The 26,352-nt window shown below is 41.5% G+C and overlaps 2 protein-coding genes across 2 annotated transcripts in view; one reads left to right on the forward strand and one right to left on the reverse strand.

The window, feature by feature from the left end:
- Window positions 1-39: 39 nt before the first annotated feature.
- abcg8 (ATP-binding cassette, sub-family G (WHITE), member 8) lies at window positions 40-9,229 on the forward strand. The gene is made up of 13 exons (XM_018697005.2): window positions 40-403; window positions 1,913-2,014; window positions 2,145-2,292; window positions 2,790-3,028; window positions 3,297-3,429; window positions 3,635-3,904; window positions 4,200-4,359; window positions 4,763-4,876; window positions 4,968-5,167; window positions 6,471-6,547; window positions 6,801-7,068; window positions 7,168-7,295; window positions 7,720-9,229. The coding sequence occupies exons 1-13, from the start codon at window positions 353-355 to the stop codon at window positions 7,855-7,857; spliced, it is 2,028 nt and encodes a 675-aa protein (XP_018552521.1). The 5' UTR covers window positions 40-352; the 3' UTR covers window positions 7,858-9,229.
- A 607-nt stretch (window positions 9,230-9,836) lies between these two features.
- The window catches only part of lrpprc (leucine-rich pentatricopeptide repeat containing), a 54,845-nt gene continuing 38,329 nt past the window's right edge, over window positions 9,837-26,352 (reverse strand). The window contains 11 exon segments of the mRNA XM_018697017.2: window positions 9,837-10,121; window positions 12,532-12,674; window positions 13,962-14,046; window positions 14,424-14,498; window positions 18,816-18,931; window positions 19,068-19,195; window positions 20,919-21,123; window positions 21,205-21,293; window positions 24,349-24,475; window positions 25,556-25,619; window positions 25,621-25,680. Of these exon segments, the coding sequence (XP_018552533.1) occupies window positions 10,050-10,121; window positions 12,532-12,674; window positions 13,962-14,046; window positions 14,424-14,498; window positions 18,816-18,931; window positions 19,068-19,195; window positions 20,919-21,123; window positions 21,205-21,293; window positions 24,349-24,475; window positions 25,556-25,619; window positions 25,621-25,680 (1,164 nt within the window). The 3' untranslated portion in view covers window positions 9,837-10,049.

The raw sequence follows: 26,352 nt of genomic DNA on the forward strand, positions 1-26,352 counted from the left end.
GTATAAAGAAGATACAAAAACACACATGCTGAAGTAGACTGACTGGCTGTCGGTCTCACCTCATTCCTCAAATTGTGCGCTACGACTAGAGAAGCCATGAATGACGGGACGGAGCACATGAGGAACTGACATGGCATGAACTTGGACGCTCTGGGACAGAAGGCTTGTGAGCTGAGACGAGGAGATCTTCAGCTGGACTGGAGTCAAACCACCTAACAGGGAGAGGAAACAGTGAACAGGGGAACAACAGGAGGTCAAAAAGGGCAGATTCCCTCAGAAAGAAAACGAGGAGACCCGAACAGAAGAGGAAAAGGGGGGGCGTTGACCTCTTGACCCTACAACTTGCATCATCATGGACACAGACATAGACAATAGCCTCAATCACCCAAAAGGCTCTTCGCAGGTCAGTCTATTACGTGTGATCAACATCAGGACAAAAATATTTAACTATTTTAGTTCTCTTAAAGGCTTTAAGATATCAACTTAAAAGATACTGTTGCTTTTCTTTCTTTTATTATTGGTGAAAATGACAAATACAAAAATTATTTATGTTATTTATGTAAATATACAATATTTTAATATGAATGAATTTGAAGGAATTTTACTATGAATGTTTGAAAAGTGTATTTTAGGATTTCCATTTGGCTTTAATGACAGTTGATGCATACTAGGAACTTCTTCTTTTTTTTTTTTTTTTTTGGATCATGTCCAAGTTTATATTTCTGTTTTTTTTCCTGCAACGCAAATACCTTAGAAAGTTTTGCTAACCTAAGTGTTCATCAAATACGTTTCTCTACAGTACCTGGATAACCCTTGTAATTTTCTTGTGAGCAGTGGGTCCTGAAACTGACATGCTCTCATAGACCAGGGTGGTTTATCCTAAAAAAAAAAAAGAAAAAGGCACTATAATTATCACAGTTTCATCTGAAGTCTGGATTATTTGCACTGGAGAAATATGATTTATATGATTTATATCATATTTCAGTTACCACATCTTGAAGAACAAAAGCATTAACAATGGCAACATTGTTTGGTTAATGCACTAAAGAAAAAGTGACCAGGTCTGAAAAATTGATATTCATGTCATTAAAAGCCATTTTACATGACATCTACAGTAAATACAGTCTGACCTAAAGTGTATTGTGCTGTAGATCTGGTGTGAACATGTGCTCCATTTTGAATTGTACATTTATACTTTTCTTTTATTGGAGAGTTTTAGGTATTACATAATGATAATATTAGGCTCATTTTCAAGTGGACTCTGGACCCACAAAAGGTCCCTGGCAACTATTTGCACATACAAACACACAAGCAGAGGCATGCCAGTAATACACAATCATGCACACACAGATGCACACAAGCTCACATGCGCGTGCATGTGCACAGAGATCATTAAATAAATGAGTCATTTGAGTCAAGTGTCCAATAAAGTAGCTGATAAGGTTCAAATTAAAGATGTGCAGATACTACAGTGAAAAAACATTATCAAATAAATAAGGTTAAAAAAACAATTATTCAATTGATTACACGAGATTTGAAATTTAGATTTTTGCTCTTTTAAAACTTAAGTGAATCTCACATAAATGTCACTAAAAGTTAACCTGCTTCTGTAATTTGTGTGTTTGTTAATGGCTCATTGCCATCTAAGCCAAAACCTGTGGTTTTATATGCAGGTGTCTGTTCACAGTAACTTGTTCCTCAATAGACTCCCTCATTTCTGTATCTGTAATAAATCTCTGAAGAGAAACTTTACAAGTGATTTATAGTGACTTGTAAGAGTTTTATCCTCACCTTTACTTTCATAGTTTCTTTTGCAGTTCATCTTTTAGTTACAATGCATTTACAACTAAAAAAATTTAATGTGTGTCCTTGCCCGTTTGAAATTCATTGACTGTCTACTCCTCTTTAACAGCATCAGGACACAGAGTTATTCTCGTCAGAAGAAGACAGCAGTCTCTACTTCACCTACAGTGGAGGGTGCAATGAGCTGGAGGTCAACAACCTGCACTATGAGGTAACTGACCCACTCTGCTTTCATATGCTGTTATCTTTAGCCGTTTTAAGCTCTGCATGTGTGAGCATGTCTGTGTGCTGTATGTGCATATGTGCTCATTGTGTAAATGTGTGTATGTGTATGTTCACAGGTGGACACAGCAGCTCAGATCCCCTGGTACGAGAGGTTGTCAGAGTTCAAACTGCCCTGGGAGATAAAGGGAAACAAGCAGACGGCCATCAACAACCTCAGCCTTCGCGTTCGCAGCGGACAGATGCTGGCCGTTATCGGCAGCTCAGGTGACACACACACACACACACACACACACACCACACCACACACACACACACACACACACAAATACGAGCACACACAGCCATTTAGGCATTATTGAGTTTAATCAAGGTAATTAATGTAATGGCCTGTTTGGATGACGTCATTTGTACCACCTGCCTTTCCACAATCTAAAGTCCTTTTCAAACTATGGGGAACACACAGTGGTGGAAAAAGGACTCCAATTCACAACTTAAGAAAATATTAATGTCACAATGTAAAAATACTCCAAGTTAAAGTCACAAGCAATATGTTGTTACTGTTTAACAACTTATTTTATTTTATATTTTATATGTTTTTGGTATTCAAAATCTGACAAGAAAATGGCAAACAAAGAATACAGTTTTAAGTAGCATGTAATTGAAATACTCAAGTACCTTGAATAATTATACTTACATTGCACTACTGGGTACATAAAATATATTACAGAACAAAGAGACGATAAAACTTTATCTTCTGTCAGGCTGTGGTAAAACATCTTTGCTGGACATAATAACATGTCGAGATGAGGGCGGCACGATGACGTGCGGTCAGATTCTGATCAACGGGAAGCCCAACACTCCGCAGCTGGTGAAGAAAAGCATCGCTCATGTCCGCCAAGACGACCGCCTCCTTCCTCACCTCACCGTCCGCGAGACTCTCGTGTTTGTTGCCAAACTGAGGCTCCCCACCCACTTCACACAGGCTCAGAGAGACCAGAGGGTAAAATTAAGTTAATATTAAATAAACAGGACTCAAACTAAACAGCATGACCTAAGCTGTATCTAAAAGACAAAAGGCCTTGTCTATGCATCTTGTGATGGAAACAATCAAACGCATATTGCATTTAATCTTCATTTATCTATTTCTTTTTCCTCAAAATACTGGACAATTAAATAAGAAATGATTATCAACTGCTCTGTGTGCTGTCAAAATTTGGTGTTTTAATTTGCATGTGACAAACCATGTCGTTCGATGTTTCTTGTCACAGGTGGATGATGTTATCGCAGAGCTGCGGCTGCGTCAGTGTGCACACACCAGGGTGGGAAATGACTATGTGAGGGGTGTTTCTGGAGGAGAGAGGAGGAGAGTCAGTATCGCTGTCCAACTTCTCTGGAACCCTGGTGAGAGAATAAGAGAGTGAGAGTTGGCCTCTTAACCTCAAATTGACTGATTTTCCCCTTAGCTTTTATTTTGAAATTTAATCTCTCCATCTGTGTGACTTTTTTGTTTTAGAGCAGCTGTTCAGTTAAATCTCTACAGAATTTTCCAACCCTCGTTAAAATGCGTGCCTCGTCTTATACCAGTCTCGTCTTTTTTGCATTGCAGGTATTTTGATCCTGGACGAGCCCACATCAGGATTGGACAGCTTCACAGCCCACAACCTGGTGATCACGCTGTCCCGCCTGGCCCGGGGAAACCGCCTGGTCCTGCTGTCAGTCCACCAGCCCCGATCGGACATCTTCCAGCTCTTCGACCTCGTCGTCCTGCTGTCGTCAGGTTCAGCCGTTTACTGTGGTGCAGCTCGTGACATGGTGCCTTACTTCACTGCACTTGGATACCCCTGCCCACGATACTGCAACCCCTCTGACTTCTATGGTTAGTGTGTGTGTAGAAAGCTGTCAAAATGGCATTAAGTGGTGTTTTTATTCCAGCACCCGACAATGCTTGAAAGTTATTATCACTCCCACACTCACTGGCAACTTACAGGAAGTTTCCAAAAAGCCGCTTCAAAATGCTCCAAATGTTTTTTGTACTGTAGCCATTATGTGCTTCTGTCCTTTTAATGAGCGACACTATAACTCTTGAAACATCCATAGTGTCAAATGTGACTCATTCTTCTTTATAACCCTTTTTGTTCCAAGTTTCATTTTGTTGGTCTGTGTGTGTCCAGTTGATCTGATCAGTATAGACCGACGCAATCCAGAGCGAGAGGCCGAGTGTTTGGAGCGGGCCAGAGTTCTGTCAGAGCGGTTCATGGAAAAGGTCAGAGACACAGATGATCACATGTGGAAACCAGCTGGGACCAACACAGCACCAACACAAACTGAAAGGTAGCTGTGTGTGTTTAACTTTGGCCTCTTTTCTTCTCCTTTTTGCTTCTCCACACATTTGAGCTGAGACAATACGCTGATTACCCGATTGGCCAAAAATGTCAGAAAATGAATCAGCAAAAGGCCAAAGTATACCAAGGGTAGGATGGTGTATTTTAAAAGGTTAACTCTGATAACATTTACAAAAATTGCTCCTCCGTATCCTGTCTGGGTGGTTAAAGGTCATTTTTGGGTTGCTCTGTCTGTAAGACAGATGGAAAATTAGATGGCTGTATGGTCAGGGAGTCACCCCTTCTTCCTGTCTCATTACAAATCACCCTTTTTACCTGGCTAAAAAATATTTGTGTTTAAGTTTTATCTGTGGACAAAATCCAAAGCAACTCATCAATTTCTTTCTTGCCAGCATCTCCTGCAGCCCTCAGCAGCCCAGCAGGACAGAGGGAGAGGAAGTAATCACTATTTCCAAGCAAACAAACAGACTGCCAGGCAGACTTCACCAATTTACCATCCTCATCAGGTAGGAACACACACACACACACATAGATGTATTACGGCACTCAAAAAGGACACATACGAAAACGGATCTCCTCCCCTTTCTTCTCCCTCAGGCGTCACATGTATAATGACTTCAGAGACCTGGTCACCTTATTGGTCCACGGCTTCGAGGCCCTCCTCATGTCACTGCTGGTCGGTTGTCTGTACTACGGGGCAGGAGAAGAGCGTCTGTCCATTCAGGACACGGTGGCTCTCCTCTACATGATCGGAGCTCTCACCCCATTTGCTGTGGTGCTGGACGTCATAGCTAAATGTGAGTAATTAAAAGCATTTAGGAGCATGAAAGACAAAGTCAGTCTGCAGTACTTAATAAAGCTGACATTCAAATTCTGATCTCTGTGACTTCAAATGCAGTCAAAGCCCGTCTTCATTTCAATTTCATGGTGTTTGTCACAAGAGATCATGACCACTGTTGGATGGGCTTAGAGTCTAGGTTTATACCTCTGCATGTTCTTACACAGGGAACACAGCCAGCACAGCAGAAACAGATTTCACTTCATTAAGTCTTAAGAATAAGACTAAAAATATTTTTAGCAGAAGACTCTCAGATGCAAACTGCTCTCAACTGTCTGCACTATTTTTTTGAGAACTCTCTATCACATAATAGTTTTGTTTGTTTGTTTGAATATCTGAATTATTATAGTCATGAGGCATGTCAACACGTACTGTATGGGGTTTCTAATTATTTACCATTATAACAAGCATCATGACATACTGTATACACACAAACCGAGAGAAATGAAGAGAAGGAAACCTACACAAAAAGAAGCAAAACAAATCTGTTGTGAGAACGTTTTATGGAAGTGCATCAAAAGTTATTCAAGTGAAGTGATCATCACTAAATTATCAGACAGATTTGTGGGAGATAGGATTGGACACAGAGTTCATGGACATTGAGTTATATTATATTCTATCACAACAGTTGCAGAGATAGCAAAACTCAAGTCTATCCAAACGTCATTAAAAGTCAAGGTCAAGTGACAACCAAAGTTATAAAATTGATTCCTTATTATCAAAGTTAAATACTGTGACACTGCCTGGCCATAGAATGGAGAAAAACTTCAATTCACATGATCACACACAACATCACAAAACAACACTACATGTAAGTAGCTGGAGAACCTCTGTCAGCAAACAACAAACTGAAACTCTATCAGCTGAACACTGCTGTCCTGCTCACTGTTCAAGTGAGGTTTGCACACAAACCAGTTGGTTTATCACATCAGCACATCCACAGCCATGCTCCTTATGTACATACAACATCTGAGCAACATGTTTGGTTGTGTCCTATTCTGTGTGTAGTTATTTGTGTGTAAATAATTTGTTGGGATGCTTTGGTGAACTACTTACATCCTAGTCTTGAACATTGACCCCCAAGTCAGAAAGGTCAGTGACATGGTATAATTTGAGTAAAACTTGAGTAGAAATTACTGTAACTGTAATTTTAAATGAATCTTCATTTCTCCGAAGAAGAGAGTGCAATACATTCTTAATGCTGTACCTGCTGTATGTGCTGTGAACTGAGCATCATCAGACTAATTTAATGTTGTCTGCAGGTCACACAGAGAGAGCCATGCTCTACCACGAGCTGGAGGACGGCATGTACTCTGTCACCTCCTACTTCTTTGCCAAGGTAAACCACAGTGATAAAACTGCATCTCCAGTAGGGGTCAGCCTCACTCCATGCTGGCGTCACACTTCAGTGCAATGTACCTCTTCAGTGATGCTCAGTCCTGTAATGTGGTGCTGGAGAGCACAGAGAAATATAATGTACTGTTATGTGTCTACATGCAAACACATCAACCAGGATCAATATTGAATGTGTGTGTTTTTCTGTATTTCTGTCTGTTCTGTATATTTGAATGTATGTGCTCTCAACCTCTCAGGTCCTGGGGGAGTTACCAGAACACTGTGTGTTCACCTTGGTCTACGGGCTGCCCATCTATTGGCTGGCCGGGCTTAACGATGCTCCGACCAGTTTCCTCCTCAACTTCCTGCTGGTGTGGCTGATGGTTTACTGCAGCCGAGCCATGGCTCTGTTTGTTGCTGCTGCGCTGCCCACCCTGCAGACCTCAGCCTTCATGGGCAACTCCTTGTTCACCGTCTTCTATTTGACTGGAGGATTTGTCATCAGCCTTGAGAATATGTGGCTTGGTGAGGAGTCAGATTAATACATATATATATATGTAGAGAGAAGAAAAGATGCTGCTCAGTGTGAGATGTTTATACCTGTGCTTGTTTTTGACTCCCCAGTGGCCTCGTGGCTCTCTCATGCCTCCTTCATGCGTTGGGGTTTTGAGGGCATGCTGCAGGTGCAGTTCAGAGGAAACAAGTACCCCGTCAGCATTGGAAACATCACCATTAACGTTGACGGCATACACGTGAGTTATAAACACCTTTCAAAGTCAGAATCATCAGAATCACTGTGTATCACACAGATTCATATTACTGCTGTGAATCTTAAACCACAGAGTCAAAGCACACTGGTTAGAAGAAGTGTGTCAGTTGATTGTTTTACAGTCATGGCATACAAATGGCACAAGTGTCCGTTTATTGGAGTAAGTAATTGATTTACCCCAAGTTAAATGTTAACATAGGCAATCTGTTTTGTTACAATAATGCCCCTCTAAACTATAACTGTGATTGTGTCCTACTCAGCCAAAGATGGTAAATGTTACGGAGGCAACATTTAAGGCAGCCTCTCAGGGGCTTCAGTAGTAGGACAGTCTTGTAACTCAGTACTGTGCACCAAGAAACAAACAACACATTTAAAAATCTTTCGAACCCGCTCTGTTTATCCTTCAGGTGGTGGAGGCCATGAACATGAACCAGTACCCTCTGTACTCGTGCTATCTAGTCCTGCTGGCAGTTTGTCTGGGCTTCATGGGGCTCTATTACTTGTCCCTAAAATTCATCAAACAGAAGTCTAGTCAAGACTGGTGAACACATCTGGGCCAATTGAAATCACATGCAACATCAGCAGGGTGTCCCCCCCCCCCCCCCCAGAAGGAAATCATTTGGGTTCTAGTTCGACTGGTTCGACACTGAGCTTTCTGTCATTGGTTTTACTGATCTTATGATGTTTTACAGTGGAAAAAAAATGAAAGGAAATATATATATGTTGTCTTTTAGAATCTTTAGATTTTAACAATAAGTTCAAGATCAGAAACTCTTGTACTCTTTTAAATTGTAGAAAGACATGAAATATGCACCCTTGCACCTCAGCAGGGTCTTAATGTATGCAATAATTCATGCAGCATATTTGACTTATCAAAACGTTTTCAACATGTTCAGTGTTTACAGTTTAAACTGTTTAACAGAATACTAAAAGAAGAGTTGTACTCACTTCGTGTTGGGTTAAGAAGCCTTTGTCACAGTACTGCTGTTTGCTGCTGGATGGCAGCAGAGCACTGCAATAAGGCCAGTGTTAAAATGATGGAATTTTCTTTTTCCTTTCCCTCTCTTCTCTGTCTTGGCAAATGATTAGAGTGCTACTTTGGCAGATATCCATCTGCAGCTTTTGCTTGTTCCATTTTCAATCTTCTTTTTTTCTACAGCTTTATCTTTTTTGTGTATGTAAGGTTATTAAGCTTAACAATGTGTACACCAGTATAAAGAGCAATGGAGGAAAAAAGCAAAGAGGAGATTTAGTAAGTCACACTCAGGAAAAAAATGGAGCTTGTACTTGTTGTGTCCTCAAAGATTGAAGATTATGTAAGCTATGTGTTTTTGCACTGGTGCAAAAGCCTGATAAATTTTTTACCAACATGGTTTGAGTCCAAATTAGTAAAGTATTAAATCAAATTGCTCCACGTGAGCGTGTTTATTTTTGTCTTCATACTCTGCCATACTTTGGCCACGTCATTCAGTTACATAGTGTAGTCACTTGTAGCTGGGCAGTTTCATAACAATGGATGCTACTGATGACGTTACTTTGTTACCCTTAAAAAGGTTCTTCATGTAAAATCATAAAGGGATTATCACGTCCATGTAACACTATAGTGGGAAACAACCAATGTGTGTTATCTAATTTCTCTAAGCCACATGAAACAGAATATTTCTTTGGTCAGTACTGGAGCACAAAAAGCCAAGCAGGTGCGCGTGTGCTCCACACCAAAAAGTTGCAACACTCAGCATTCACAGTATGTGAAGCTGTGCCTGGATGTGGAAGTAGTGAGCGTGGCTCCTGTCAGATGTAACATCTTCTCCATCATTGATGAGGCAGAATCTCTTGTCTCAAGCACACAGGTGCAATGTGGGCATTGAAATTCAGAGAAAAGAGCATGTGAACAATAAACTGAAGAGAATAATTTCATTTGACTCACTAGTCTTATTTAAAGACGGGCGGTTTTTTTTACCTGATACGTTTTGACTGCCAAGTCCTCATCAGAAGTATTACTGAAGCTTCCTGTCAGCTGATTTATGCAGACATGGTTGTCCTACCTTTTACCACATAAATCAGCTGACAGACATTTCTGATAAAGACCACAGGCTTGGCAGTTAAAACATATCAATTAAAAAAAAAAAAAACATGTTTTTTCCACAATTTAAAAGCTTTGTGTCTTTACACTAAAGTGAACTTATGAATTTATATGTTGAACATCTATTTTAGCATGTTTATAATGTGTAATGTAATATAACTTTATCTCACAAATCCCTGTTCCATGACAGCCGCAGGTGACAATCTCATCAGATGAGGCTACCATGTCTGCCAGAGACCACTCCTATGGCTTGTTCCTCATGTTTGAATCAGTAACTGTAAACAGTATATGGAAACAATAAGCAAAAAATGAAATGGTAATTTAATATTAATATATACAGTGTTGAATCTAAAAACTATACTTTACCTGCTGTCTCAAGAAAAGGTTACTTGCACCACTGAATCCACGCTGTTTAAACCACATAAAGAGACAGGCAGAATCTGGATTCCTAACGTTATTTATTTGCATAAATACTTCTGTACATTCTCAACATCATCATCATCAATTTCACAGCGGACAGAGTTTAACACACAATAGTTTTAGCACATTATACTCAAAATTTCAGCTCAAACAACTTATAAAAAAAGAAGATGGTGACAAAAGAGGGAAAAAAGTGGGATTTGGATGGAGGTGAAAGGAGAGGAGGATGAATCTTTATTCCTCTGCTGTCATCTGGGCTTTGGAAGACCTGTCTCTCAGCTTGTCTGCGTAAAATCTGAAGGACTCCTGGTAAGAGAAACAAAGAGAGACAATTCAGCGTCACAACATACTCCAAACCAGCTGGGTAAGTGCTCACCTGCCTCATCACTGAGGCTGGAAAGTGTGTGTGTGTGTGTGTGTGTGTGTTTCTAACTCAACTCTTTCTAAAAGTAAGCAGCAGCAGCCCTGGAGCCCCCCCTGGGTCTGTCTAAATAGTCTCCACTCTCCAGCCAGGTTGTCTCGTTTCATCTTTAAATCCCCATTAATACACAAATAAGGGATTTGTAGCACACTCCCCAAACACACTTTTCGCTCTCTGCCTCTGTTCCTGGCTAATTAATCAGTGTTTTGATCCATACAAAGTGTTGTGGTGGGTGTTTTCTGAGGGGTAAGGGTAGGGGTGGGTTGGGGGTGGGGGTGGGGAGAGAAGGTGAGAGCTTTTCTGCAGATTACGCCAGCTCCTGACAATGTATGTTTGCTTATTAATGTAGTAATTAATGCTGATAAATAGCTGTGCTCAGTATAGGAGAGAGGCGCTTTGAGACACCTTTAAAGGGTCAGTTTACCCAAATTGGAAAAACATTTTCTCCCTAGATTTTATCAGGCTAGATTTTGAAATATCTGTCTGAGATTTTAGCCTTCATGAAAATACATTGGAGCTGAATGAAATTTCATCTGTGGTGTTCAAAGCAATTAAAAAAAAAAAAAGAATTCAGCAGCTGCATTTCTCTTCAGAAACAGCACCCCTGTCATTCTGGATAATCCACACATCTCACTGTGAGCACAAGAACTCCTTTTTACCGAAGAAATAGTCCCTGTGAATACTAGTTGCGGTGCGTTGTGTGGATTATCCAAAGTAATGGGGACACCGAGTGTCGTGTGAGAAATTTTGCGTGTTTCCTGAACTTTCTTCTATGTACAAGTTTTCCACATCAAATTCAGCAAACTGTCTTCATACTGCAAGAGGAGGAGGTGTATTTGTCAGACGCTCTCCGATTGCTATGTGAAGCTATCTGTTCTGCCCCATTAGTGGGGACGTCTCATTCATCAAAATGTGAGGAAAAGCAGACTATCTAGACATTACTTGCCCGACAACTTGCACCTTTAATTCTTATTCATGAAAAAATTCTTTATACGCAATCTCTATATAGATGGAGAGGAGGGAGAACACAAGGAGAAGTGGGTTTCTACCTGAGATGTGTTTTTATCAAAACTTCTGCATACCATGACTATTCACCTTTCCCTCTCCTTGCAACTCTTCTGCCTCTCCTCTGCTTATAAAACCCAGCAATCACTTAACTATCCTGACATTCAGTGAATAATGCAGCAGCTTCTCTACCCTCATCCTCCTTTCTCCTTCTATCTTTGCACTGCAGGTGAGTGATGGGAAGGTAAGAGGGGCTTCGGTCTACACCTGCCTCGAGGGGACAGCGCATCAAAGTGCTGGGGCTGAGAGGGCTTTGCGTATGTGTGTGTATGTGTGTGTGTGTGTGTGTGTGTGTGTGTGTCCGTTTATATGAGTGTGTGAGTCCTCTGCCAAAAATAGGGCTACATCAATTTACAAAATGTGCAATGTGCTGAAATGCTCAAAAACACTTGGAGCCAGAAAAAGAGAGTGGCTATTGCAGTGACACCATCTCGCTTACACAATATATGTACTCTGTGACCGTGGGGCACAATTTCTGACACACACACACACACACGAAGTAACAAACGCAGGAGGCTAGCTGCAGGCCTGTGTATATTGAACTACCCTGAGCAGGCAGACTGCTCCTTCACATTACTATAGCACACACAGAGCGCAGCACACACACAATGGCACGCATTAGGGCAACGGCCGGACAAGTGCCAGCACTGGTTAGGAGCTGTGGTCTGTGTGTGCTTGTATTGGATTGTATTGTATTGTACACAGATCTGTTCATAATCTGTTGTTCATGTGTGCATGTGTGTATAATCCACTATGTGCTAGAATAGGATGATCGTGATATGTTGGCTTTTTATAAAATTGTAACATTTCTCAATCCTGAACATATTTGAACATTATCATAATATTGATTTCAACTGTATCTGATTAGTCCAGTGGTTCCCAACCTGGGGGTTCAGACTCCTGTATTATTTATAATGAAAATTTGATCTTTTGAGTTCTCTTCAGGCCTCTAGACATCCAATTAAAACAATGACAGGCCATAACTGCTGATGTTCATTTTAAGGGGTCACAGACCATAAGCACAGGCTTAGTCGATCAAGAGAGAAACAGATGACACTTACTTATCACTACTGACTACATGAGTGAAGTCTGTGTCGGTGCGTGTTTAACTTAGAAGTGGTTTGAATATTAACATTTCTTTAAGGCAGCACACTTGCCACAGAGTGACTGTGCACAGCATCTCCTTCATTTGTGTGTGTGTGTGTGTGTGTGTATGTGAGAAAGACTCACCGGGGGCTCCTCGAAGGGCACGGTCTCTCCTGCATCGCGGTAAAGCTTAGCCAGCCGTTTGAGTGACAGCTCATCTATGTCTATCCCCTCCTTCTGCATCTGCTCATACAGGACCTTGGCTGATGCTAAGTCCTCATCCATGGCTGCCAGATGAGGAGGAGGACGAGAGACAAAAAAAGTCAGCAAACTCAGCATATCAAGTTCTTATTCAAATATAGACATTTAGAAAACAAATGACAGTGAGTGTAAGAGACAAAAGAGGATATAACACACTGAGTAGTGGTGGGAGAGTTCTATTATTTTCTAGCTTGGTCTGAATTACTTCAAAAATGCAATTGGTTGTGTGTGTTAAACAAGCAGCAGGTGAAAAAAAAACAAGTTGTGTAAATGTGTAGATTATTTTGTTTTCTGCTATCAGTGGAGTAATGACCAAACAGCAGAGTGTGGGAGGGGGAAACTAGGAAAATATTTGCTGGCACTCGTAAAATTAAAACTTTGGCCCCACTGAAAGAACTTTTAAGATATAGAGAAAAAGGGAACACACCAAAAATGTTAAATGTCTCTTATACACATTTAAAAATCTGATTATTCCAAAATTACAAATGTGAAATCATTAACTTTCTTTATACTATCTCCCTCTTTAGGCAGACATACTGTACCTGAAATGATGGCTTACGTTATGTTATGTTGGTGTGAGAGTAATCATCTGCAAACCTGAAACTGCATGAGCGTGTGTGGTTGTGTGTGTCAAAGAGACAAAAGTGGAAAGTTACCGAGGTCACTGCTGTCAAAAACAGAACAAAAAAAACGGAAAAGTTCAAGTTAAAGAGACGAGAGGAAAGAAAACCCCTCAAAGACGAAAAGAAAAAAAGAAAACCGGGCAGAGAACAGAGGCGAGCAGAGCAACACTAATTGTGTCCCCTATGGCCGCCTTGACCGACCGGCACGCTAATTCTAATTAAATAGTCATGTCTGCTCATCTCTGGTGTGACAAGGTACGAAAGAGGGGAGACGGGAGGGTGAGAGGGTGAAATGGGGTGGGGGTGTAGGTAAAAGCAAGGGAAGGATGGGGAAAAAAAAGGCGAGAGTAAAAAAAAAAAAAGGTAGAGGGCAAGAAGTGATGGTGAGGAGAAAAGAATGTGAGAAGACAAAAAGAAGAGCTGAGTGGTGGACCATGTTGCAATTAGCACGCTAGGCTAGCCAGGACAGCTAACTCATTAGAGGACATGTGTTCTCCTAACCCCTGAATGTCTGCCTACACACATGTACACACAGACTCACTCCTTGACCTGATGCATTGTTAATGCGTCTGCTAATGTTGACTTAACCACACGCCAGTGCCCGCTGCGATCCTAGCTGCTCCGCAAGACCCAACCAGGCCTTGTGTAAATGCTTGTGTGTGTGTGTGTGTGTGTGTGTGTGTCTCTTACAGTGAGATTTCATCAGGTACGAGTACAGCACCTCCTTCTCTGTGAAGTCTGGAATCAAGTTAAACAGGGCCTTGATCTTGTCCACCTGTGCACATAAAACATTCATTTACACTTAAGACTAATATCTGTGTGTGTGGTTTTGTGTTTAGAATATATACAGTAACCACAGTAAATCTATTGTTTATATCAATTTACACAAAAAGTAAAGAAAATTCAAATTTTGGCTTGATGTTTGATCAAAGATAATTCTGTTCATCTGGGTCTTATTTTTGTGGATTTGTCCATCATTTCTATAATTTATGACAACATACTCACAAAAGTAATTTGTAAAACCTAGTACAAAAGTCATCTTTCTGGTGATGATGTAGCATTCCCAGGACTCAGCAATTAACTCAGTCTGTATGATATTATTACTGACTGGCATCGGGGGGGGCACATCAAAAATGCCTGGTGTGATTTTACCTGTCCGGGACGCTGAGCCTTTTCAGACATGTAGGAGACCAGCACTTCCTTCTGTTCAGCCAAGGCGTTGCAGCGCTACAGCAAGATGAAAGGGAACAAAGAAATGTGTGAGGGATAATGTAAGGGGAGGCTTTTTTTTTTTTTTTTTTTAAAGCCAAGAAGACTCTTCAACCTGTGGTCTTCAAATACATACAATGTATAAGCATTCAACACACCCACGCATTCACATAAATACTTGCACAGCTACACTCAGGTTAAAGGTTAATTATGGATTTAATAACTGCTCATTTCTTCATGAATTTAAATGTACAACACTTCATCAGAAAGCATAATTATCATCACTTAGCCACACTCAAGGCTGTTATCTGGTGCTCTACATAAACATGAGTACAGCCTGAACCCAAGTTGTTCATTGTACAGCTTTAAGACTTAAAGTCAAAGAGATGAAAGTCAAGAGGTGAGGGGGAAGAAAGAGAAGAAGCACATCAAAAACTCAGTGCAATTCTACTTTTTCCTATGATCGTTATTCCCCTTTAAAAAGAGTAAATAGACTTCATCATGACCAACAGTGGATTTTTATGGCAAATACCAAATAATAAATCAGCTTATAAGGACACCTTTGTCCCAGAATATGAATGGGACAGGAAAAATGATTAAATGAAAAAAAAAAATGAAAATATGTTAAAATGTTAAACCTTTCATACCTCACCTCAAACAAATTTCTGGAATGGTTCTATGACAATTTCTTCTAACTCCCTGGCCGACATATACGCTAATATGAGAAGCTGATATCTGCCAATATATCAGCAGGAGGAAACACTAAACGGTGGACTCTGAGATGCAGAACAATCCTTTTCGTGTTCATTTCATTGCCGAGCGTTTAACCAGTGCATGACTGCTTATCATGAAAACATGCAAGCATACATACAATACAATGTGTGTGTGTGTTTAAAGTGTTTGCGTGTGCAGGATGTACATTAACGTTGCTGTGATTTGAGTGAGTGTGTGAGTGTGTGTGTGTGTGTGTGTGTGTTCTCCTGGCTGAGCAGCAATGAGGTCCGATTACTAGCCAGTCGTAAAAGTGACGTGTTTCACTCCTTCCACCTCGTACAGAATTAAAAGCGAGTGGCCTGTGAGGCTTTTAACAGAACACACACACACACACACACACACACACACACAGCAAGCTGCCTTCTTTTGGAGTCACTAAGCGCAGAATGGCTGATAGCACAATCAGGCAATTAGACCAACACTTTGCCACTTCACTCGACTTTGCTCCCTGCTTTCATTCACTCTCCCTTCTAGTTTATTCTCCCTCACTACACCGACCACTCCCAGAGGCTACACCACAGCCGACCAGGCTGACCAGGCCTACTCCCCCCCACCCCCCGCTCCTCATACACACTGCCTAAAAGCTCTGCGTACCCAGGGAATGCTTCCTCCTTTTCCTCAATGACCCCTCCCAACTTCACACTTGCACGTAAGCAAGTCGTAGATGAGTCCGGAAAGCGCTTGCCTCACTGCTTCTCTCTGTCACCGGTTCGCTTCTTAATGACTGGCTTCGTCCCTCTTGTTCTCCATTCGTTCCCCAACGACCTCACCCCCTTCTCTCCTGATAGCCTTGTCACCATTATTGTCTGCTTGCCTACTTAAAAGCTTTTCAGAGTTTTGGTCCTGCCTCACTTTTGACGGGGATGGAGGAGCTGAGCTACTACCCTCCAGTGACCCTGGAGAAGCAACTTCGAATGGGAGCCAGGGAGACGAAAACAGGCCGCGACAAGGGACAAAAAGGGTCATGTCACACTCACAAACTTGACGCTCTGACAAAGACAAAGTGGGAGACCAGGTTTTAGAAAAGACTTTGCTGTGGGACGTCCTAGTCGTTTTACTTTCTAGCACGCTGAACATCTGTTGGATTTTTGTTTTCCTGTCACCCATGTTTACCCAATTATTTTACCAGTGGGCTTTCTTGTATTACAAACGCTGCCTCAAACATAAAACAAATCACAATGGAACCATGAAATTTTTGTTTAAAAAAGACAAACAAAATAAACCCCTTACTTGAATGACTAATCCCTTATCAAAACAGCTGCTGATTCATTTTTTGATACCTGACTTGCAATCCATTATATTCTTAAAGTTATTTGTGAGTTGTTTTTTTTTTTTATGGAAAGTCTTTATTTGGAAAGTACATGTGGCTGTAAAAAGTACACTGCTTCCCTCTGAAATGCAGCAGGGCAGAAGTTTGAAGTGTGATGAAATTCAATCACAGACGAACTGTGCGCTGTAAATAAATTTGCTTCAACCACAAGCGCAAGACATACAACACTAACCAGTGCATCTACTTAACGAGTCGTTAAGTGTTAGAGTTCTTTTGGGTTAGAAGAAGTCAATTTGCCTTCAACTCCGGCACTTAAGACAACTCCATCCATGACCTGGATGACTGAGAACATACACAGACAACCAGGAGTCGTCATTTTTGATGTTCTGTTAGACTGTCAAGCTTTTATGGTATCAATTTAAAAAGTACATAAGGAGCATCCCACTAGACAGTTCTCCTAACTCTTTCTCTACTTGGTCTCTAAAATTAAACCTAATAAGAGAAAACTTGAAAATTGTTTCCAACATCTTTATCTTCTATCTTGCGGAGAGAAAGGGGGAAAACAGTCGAGATGCGTATCAAAGCGAGAAGCATATAATAGTTTTCGAAATGATGTGATCCATAGTTTGTCTTTAAAAAGTGATGAAGATGAGAGTAGTAAGTAATGTATCTGTTCATTAACATGCATGCTAGCCAGACATCCCTGTTTAAAGATTGAGAGGGATAATCACTCAAGATGTCAGGGAGAGATGAGGAGCAGACATACGTCGTCTGTCTGGGTGGATCTACAGTGGTTTGTATTTCCATGACATTATTATGAGAAAAAGCTAGCTTACTTTAAGGTTGGGTGAACTGGTCAGATATCCACTTTCACCACTTTTTCATATTGGTTACAGGACAACTTGTTGTTTAATTGTATACTGCCATAATATTCCTGAACATAATATTGTAAATTTACTCTTCTTATGTTATATTTTCCATTGTAGTAACTGCCCAGATTTGTTTGTATTAGAAGCCCCTTTGTCTTCTCGCTCAGAGGGTACATGATTTGGCTTGCTACGTTTGCAAAATTATGATTTATGTGAATTTTATATGAAATGAATATGTCCCCAAAAAACAGACATAGATCAGGGTGAAATTCAAGCAGATAACATTGTCTGACAGGAACATAAAAAAAACACAGATTCCTGTGGTTCATGTTTAAATAGTGATGAAGTGCAGGAAGTGAGGGTGGTAACTAATACATCTGTGTTCATTAGTGTCACACATGCAACTGAATGACTGAGAGGGATAATCGTTCAGCAAGCGAGAGAGAAATGATCACTGTTGGAGAGGAGGAAGGAACAGATGGAGAGAAACGTCTTCAGTCTTTCTCTGAGAATTCTCTCTCGCTCCCTCGTCCTCTCCATCCTTTCCTCCTGTCTTTCACCCATCTACCGTCTACGTATTCATGTCCCCAGGCTCAAAGCAAAGTCATTGAGCTGTAACGTATGAACGGCGTTAAATAAGTGAAGTAGCAGGAGGCCAGTTTCAGACCACCAGACTCAGTGTTATGTGGGCGAGCGTTTCCTGACATAAATGTGAGGCTGGATAAATAAGTCAGCGATTGCGGCGGAAGAACGTCTCCACCATCACGAGGGTCTGACAACTGGACGAATGCATCGGGGAACTGTGATGGACTAAATTCATCACCAGGTCCCTTGTTGATTTATTTTTTTTTTTTCCCAGAATTTAATTACTTTCATAGAATAATTTAAAATGTAGCCAAGTGCAAGACACTCAAATGGAGACAAAAATGCTCTAGATGATTTAAAATTTATTTAAAGTGGTCGCAAAAAAGTTAAAAATAAATAAATTAATTAATTAAATAAAACGCAACCTACATTTCACAGAGTTTTCCTCATGGTGTGCGGAGTCTAGCAGTACACGAGTACTACCTGCACTTGGCCATCTGAAACTAAGAATTACACTAATCTATATTTTTCACTGTGATGAAGTGATGAAGAGAAGAGAGAAAGAGCAGCAAGTAATTTTCCATCTTTATCCATCTGCATGAATGCTAGTCAATTTCCCTCCAATATTAATAAAGCACATCGCATCTGAGCCTCTCAGGACCACAACTGAAGCGCATAGATTACCCATTCCAAACCATATGGACACAAAAAAGAAACAAAATCAAGAATGTAGGGTACAGAATTCAAGTCTCCTGACATATCTTTGGACAACACCAGTGATACTTCACTCTCTGCTTTTGAGCGAGTACACACATGCATCCACGCGCTAATACTCACAGCCAGCATGAACTTGGCGTCCTCCAACTTGTTCATATCCAGCAGCTGGAGGAAGAGGTCTGAAGCTGGTCTGTAGGAGGCAAAGTGGTTGGCTAGCCGCTCTGCCATAGCACTCACTGCAACACAACATGCGAATTTGGTCAACTTTTCTATTCATTTATTTTTTTAAACCATCACTTCTATGCTCACTTATCTGAAATCAGTATTTGTATTTCTTTCTATACACTGATGTGTATTGTGTGCGTGTCTTACACTTGTCTAAGGCTGCGTCATTCCCATCTTCCAAAATCTTTCTGAAGACGAAGGACATGCTCTGGCTTCCAGAGTCTGGACTGGTGTAGACCGACTCCAGCAGCTCTACTGCTGACTCCAAATCACCACTGAAGAGGTTGGTGGGCGGTGAGAGACAAAGAAACACAGGGTTAGTTTATGGTGCATCAAAACTACACCCGAAAATGTTCAGAAAACAAACAGAAAAACAGGAAATATGAAAAACAAACTATATCCTAAGGCAAGACGATCTCTGAGAAAAAATATCAGTAATCAGCCAAAGACTGATTCAGCTTCAGTGTGATCGGACCACTTGGGAGAGGATCGCACACATACAGGCCCAGCTTAGATGACACCATATTAGCACGAGTGTGGGCTGCCAGTCTCCTAACTGAGACATATGGCGCTACAATTGCATAATCTGACACAGTGGTTATAATAAAGGACAAAAAAAATCATGTAGTCTGATCCCAGGATAGATGGATAAAAAGAAATGACTGCAGACCAACTCATTCTTCCACTGACGCTCAGTCACACTCTCATACTGTGAAATGTTTTTCTGCTGACGTCGCCACAAGCAAAACAAAGCCTGCACACCAAAGCACTACAAATCTAAAACAACTCATTCTGGCAACCCAACCTCGCTACTAACGCTTTACGCTCCCTGCTCCCTCCCCACCGTCACCAGTAGTAATGAATATTTAACACTCAGGGTGCGTGCACGTCTCTATGTATGTATATGTGTGAGCGTCCAGAGGTGGGGGAACATATCTACGCTGATTGTTGCGACTGGGACCGTCTGAATAATTCAGCGGGGGGCCCCTCTAAATGTGACGCTCCGCTTTCCGGGCCTTGTCTGCTTTTCCGCCCCGGCTCTTAACCAGTCAGCTTGACTCAGATACAGCGGGGACGCACGTGTCAGAGCCGCTCAGGGCGCAGCTCCTGCAGGTCAGGGTTCAAGCTGACAGGCCCGCATTGCGATGGCCAATCGGGCGTGAGACCATCCTGCTATTCTTCACTTCCTGCTGTCCCTCCGAGTTGGTGTGGGGACACCGCGGCCCGAGCTGGGGGACAGCGCTAATGCGGCAAGTAGCACGATGAAAGTTTGATGCACAGTGTGTCTTAGATTTTGTTCTCTGTTGTTTGAGAGGCGGCAGAGCTGCAGGGGAAGATGGGCAATTTCATGACATTAAAAGGAATACATGAATAATCCAATTACGCCTGTGTTTCCTATTTGTACTTGACGCCACACTCGCCTTGTAAGCTTTTACTTTAAGAGTGTGTCAACCTGGGTCTTGTCACACTCTGGTGGTATTGCATTAAACTGTTTACCTTTGCGTGCTGCTCGAGTAATACCAACACAGTTCACAGAACAGTATAAAGACTTATCGCTGGACTCTAAAGTGTGTCATAAATTTAAATTAGGGTGCTCTGCAACACAACCTTGCTCATCTACACAGATTTGTTTTTCTGCCGGGTGTCTGTCCGCACTCCTTTTGACTATTTGTGGAGGGTGTTCATCTGCAAGGATTAGAGATGAAGGAGATATAATGACAACTTTCTTGAAATATCTGAAAAGCTGTATATACCTAAATGTAACTCATACATGACCAAAACCCTAAGTTAAAGCCTCTCTTGTAGACTTTTATTTGATGATAAGATCTTCCAAATTACTCTGATGTTTAAAGTTTTTGGTTGTAGGAAAATGAGACAAGCTGTCGTCACCTCACTCAGAAATCTTCAAATCTCACGCAAGTCTTGAGTGCCCCCTCAACTCAGAAATAAAACAGTCCCATTTGGAAATCACCACGTGTGTACGCTCAGCAGCCTTACTTCTTGATATGTGCCAAGGTCTTGTTGTTGACAAACAGCATGCTGGACAGGTTGGGGGTCGTGCCCAGGCTCTTAATCAGCGTCTCCACTTCCTCGATGCCCGCTGGGTCGCCAGTGTTGCCCAGGGCCTGAACCACTCTGGTGATGGCGAGCGGCATGGGTACGTGGTCGGCGTTCAGCAGAGACTTCAGCGACTCAAGAGCCTCTGTGGAGGAGTGCAAGAGGCTGAGTTTGTGTGCATGAAATGGGTATATGTGTGTGTTCACCTTAGATGTCTGTTTCTTACCTCTGGCCTGGCCTTTCTTGCTTTGTGTGATGATGAGCAAACTGGAGGCGATATCACTCAGCTTGAAGCCTGGCACACGAGACGCAGCACTAAAAGAGACGGAGACGAGACATTTTCTTGGTTTGTTAATGCTTGTAAACAGACATACTGTTACCTATGTCAATCTGTTAAAAATAATTTGCTTCATCAATGTTTTGACTCACGTTTGTACAAAAATGAACAACAGAAAAATGGCTCAAGGGTAAAAGTGGCCAATATGATGATATATACCATGAGATGATAGAAATTTGTCAGCGATTATACCATCATATGTGTAATGAGGTTGCTATCGACCAATTGTATCTGGTTGCTGTAGCTGTTTTGCAAATGTGTTTTATTCTAACATTGGATTTAAAGTATTTTTGCATCAGTGTCATGATATTTGTTAAAACAGACATCCTCATCTAATTATTTTTACTGAACTTCTGAACTGAACTGTTGCAGCTTTCACAAGTTTCTCTAGCCACTCTCTGTTCTGCTTTGGTGTGAAAATTGTTTTGTTGTGTTTATCTTTGCATAACATTGTATATGAAGTGTTCGTATGTGGTATTATTGTGTGTCACGTAATCCTGTATGGAATGGGCCATTTCTATGAAAACAGAAAAATATATTTGTTAATATGAAAGATAGAAGATTTTATCTGTAGCTAAGTGATGGGTGCAGCATGTAACTTCTTACCAGGGTGACCTGTACACAGCTATTAGAGAGTGCATTACTTCTAACTTTAAAGCTGATACAGTACCATTAAAAGCAGATCTTTATAATCTGTGACGACTGAGTTAATATCTCTGTGTCATCTTAGTCTTAGATTTCTGTGCTTGTCCATTACAAGGCATCAGATTTTGAAAAGCATTAGACTCCATGGAGCCGGAGTGGATAAAAACACGAGCTGAAAGAAATAAGACAGATGAGACAGTGAGAACGAATGTGACTGACAGCGAGTCTGAGCCTGTTGTAAAGCGCCTGCTGTGACTCTGAAAATAATACAGACATCAAACAGCTGATTGATGTCACCATATATGATCATGTGCCTTCCTACTGAGCCCCCTCACGTGTGTGTGGTGTTATGTGGGAGGGCGAGGCCCCCGAGAGCCGTTCCCGCTCCTCGTCATTTCTTCCTCCTGATTTTCCCTCTCACTCACTCCGTCTGCTCGTCCATTTTCTGTCCCTTTCAGCCCTCCTCCTTTTCATTTCTTTGCCACTAAAACCTCAATCAAGCTTGCCTCTCGTCTTTTTTTTTTTATTATTTATTATTATAGCCCTGCAACCAGATTAATCCGTCTGCTCAATTGAGCATCAGGCTGGCAATCCTTATCACCACGGCGACACCAGGCCAAGCAGCATCCGGCAGCCGCTGTGACAGGGTCACGGCGGAGATTGGAGTGGTAACAGGGTCGCCGGAGGATTGCCGTGGAGACCGAGTGGTGGGGGTGTGGGGTCAGAATTATTCTTATCGGGTGGGAGAAAATCTCTAGAGGCTGTCTCTCACTCACCTTTTCCAAACACACACACACTCAATGCTGCTCTCTCTCTCTCTCGCCTTCTCCTTCTAGGGGCATTGTGCTTTAGCCAAGGAATCCATCATCCACCTCTTCCTCTCTCTCTCATCATCATCATCATCACTCTCTCCCAATCCCTTAATCTCACCATAAGCACCCCGCTGCTCAATTCTGTACAGATTACCCAAAAACAAACACACACACCCACACGCATCGAGAATTAATGCCTATAGCGTCTTCATTAACCTCGTACGTGATTAAATCTAGCCCTCCTCCCCTCGATCACTCCTCCTTTTCCCATTTAGCTCTTTTTATCTCTTTTCTTTCCTCCCTACTTCCATCTTTCCCCCCCGACTTTCCTCTCAGCTCATTTCACTTCTCATTTAGAGTGCAGATAAACTAGGCTTTTATCCAGGCAGGGATGCCATAAACCAATTCAAACAGAGACTGGAGATGGGTTATCACTTGTATTGCCTCACGCTTGTTGAAACACGGGTCTAAAATTGATACGATTATTTCTCATAACATAAGAGAGTGAACCATGTTGAGAGACAAAAACAGGGAAAAGGCTGATAGTGTAATAGATGTTTTTACATGTTTTCTGTTCCTCTGCAAATTAGTAACTGAATCTCTTCTTTCAGTGTATCATGTCCTTATATTACTTTTTTTAACTCTCAGAATCTGTGTTTTTCCACTGCAGAAAGAAAATGATATAATGGAAGGAACAAAAGGAGATAAAGAAAAAGGAGGAGATTACCTAAAAAGACAAAGAGAACAGAAAAGATCAGCGGTGGACTAAAGCCAGATCTCTAATACCTCCATTTGTCTCGAGGCTCAAGCCCTGCTATGGCCCCGTAAAACAACAACACATGATACATTACTAATTGGAAGAAGATTGATGTTTTTGCGCAAAGTCAGCCCCTTCCCAGAAATCCAAAATTAATCTGTACATCTGAGAGTGTATGTGTGTGTGTGTGTGTGTGTGTATCCTGGGGCTTAGTAAGCGCCACTGTTCATATCCAGCAGGGCTGAGTGTGTTAGCACACAATCAGTTTATAATCCTCATGTCTAGTGAGGAGACATAGTTTTAGCCCGAGGTGACCTGGTGCCACAGACTGAGGGAACAGGGAAAGGAGCACACTACATGTTGAATTTGCCTGCTTCTTTTTTCAGTTTTGTTTATACCAGATACACAAGCATGCAGTGTGTCTGCCCTACGGGTGGATATTTCACAATATTCCCATATATTATCTTATTATCTGATTCAGGATGATCTGACCTAAGTAAAGACACTAAAAACAGCTGGGTTATTGGTATTTAGCTGCTGTTAATCATTTGGAAGGACTGATACAGATAGTTGGTTATAATGAATTAGATACCAAACAAAACAGGATTAGAAATCAAAGCAAAATGATGGAGTAAAAAATTGCCCATGTTTCCCCATGGAGTAAAACCTGATAATGGTTGAAACTGTTCAAACCCACGTACATATATCTGTTTATGCTGTAATCATAACTTGAGATGAACAGTAATGTATTTTCTGTTTTGTGAGGTTTTACTAAAACATGTCATATGTTGTTGCGGTATAATCTGTTAAGGCACTTACATGTCCTTGACCACCATGGCATCATCAATGTCTCCCTTTGCCAACATTGCACGGATCAGGTGGTCATAAGGGGCGGGGCCTAATGCCACACCATTTTTATCAACTTTGTTAAGGAGTCCAAGGGCTTCTGTAGAAAGAGACCAAGAGACGAACAGAAAAGGAAAAAAAAAAGTTAGGGGTTGGTTGGGATGAAGAAAAGCAGAATTTGTGATAATCTTCGTATTATTGGATTAATAGCGTAATCTGCTTTCACAAAGACGACTACAGTGGTGAAACACAATATTAACATCTTAGTAATAATTAGATGCAATTTGGTGCTACTTGCAGTTCCATCAAGCAATATTTTCTATTAGTAATTAATTTTTTATGTCTGTGTGATATGAAAGTGTTGCTTGTACTTGAGATTCAACATTCTGCTCTATACAGCTTTTAAGACACTGGTATGTTTCAACTGAGGTGCTTGTCAGATGGTCAAACAGCCTAGGAAACTAGCTTCCAATCTGAGATATGTGGGGATATGTGCCTGCCAATTTTTTAACTTTCTAAAATCAACAAGTGGGCGAGATGTGTAGAGGTAAGACATTTTACAAACCTTGTAAATCCCTTCATGAAAAGACTGTCCAAAAGTCTGCCTCATTAACTCCATTTTCAAATGATTATCACATCGCAGGCCTCTCTACGACTCAAACTGCCCTCTAGAGTGGCCATTTGGAGCAAATACGAGCACTTTTGCCTTCAGATACGTCATATGCAAGTTCATTTCAAGCCTAACTCCACATTTAAGTCTTTTTCAGCTCAATAATTAGTTACTGATCCATAATTACACTGTATGGATGCCTCGCAGCCGCTCTTTCTAATAAAGCCATACAAAATGCAGTGACAAGCAGAAAATCCTACTTAACACAAATCAGCAACAAACAAAGGAAAAGACTGGCAGGTGATGAATGTCAAACATCAAGGAAGCTTGAGAACTAAAAGAGTGTGCATCAGACCTATATTCACTCACTCCAACTGAGGGTCCATGTTACTGATTGTGCTGTATGTTTAAAATATAATTCATATGCCATTCATAAACGGTCAAGTATTTCTTAATGCCGCTCCAAATGGAATTTTACACACCTGAGATGTGTTTTATACCAGCTTCTTATGAGATTAAATCAGTTCTATGTCATGAGGGACAACAATACAGAGGCCTCCTGCTGCGTACCTTTGGTGTTGCCCTTCCTACAGAGGGCCAACAGACGGGCCTGCAGTTCAGTGACACTCTGCAGCTGGTGGGGGGGTCTCTGCTGCCATGTTGTTCTCTGTGGTGCCAGCTTGTTCATACCAGGTCTGTAAATGACACACACACAGACACAGAAAACAGTAATAAAACTCAGTCTGATGTCTCCATCAAAACACAGCTACATCCAGCATTCAAGCCTGCGTACATGTTCAGCTGTGTGCTGGCAGTGAGCTGGCGTGTGTATGACAGTGCAATAATGCTGGGCAGGCAGGGCAGGGTCCCCCCTAATGCTTGGTCACCCGTGTACCAGTGAGGGGAGGGGGTTAAGCTGTATTGGCTAGGGGCAAATTAGGTCTGGCACCCCAGGGGGCAAAAGAAAAGTGTATGTGTGTTAGAGGGTATGTGTGTCGGAGCGGGGGTGTCAACTCGAGAGCCCCTGGGGGTCACCAAGTTCAGCGCTCCAGGCAACAGCAATCACTTCCTGTCTCATCACGCTTCGGGCCATTGGAGCACACTCATATGTGCAGACCAAAGCTGAGGAAATGCAGGAGGAATGAAGCAACAGAACACACAGATTCTTATAACATTTAAAGCAAAACTCCCCTTCTATCTTTAGTGTATTCAATTGTTTTAAAAAATACTCTTAAAGCTCTCTCCACTTGATTTAGTCTTTTGGGACACAGCTCAACACGCATGCACATATATAACTAAGCATCCAGCGGCAGACATATGGTGGCATTTAGCTGCTGGCGAAATTAGTCTGGCATTACAGATTTACA

The sequence above is a fragment of the Lates calcarifer genome, linkage group LG16_LG22 (assembly GCF_001640805.2).
Source record: "Lates calcarifer isolate ASB-BC8 linkage group LG16_LG22, TLL_Latcal_v3, whole genome shotgun sequence".
Classification (NCBI taxonomy): domain Eukaryota; kingdom Metazoa; phylum Chordata; class Actinopteri; family Centropomidae; genus Lates; species Lates calcarifer.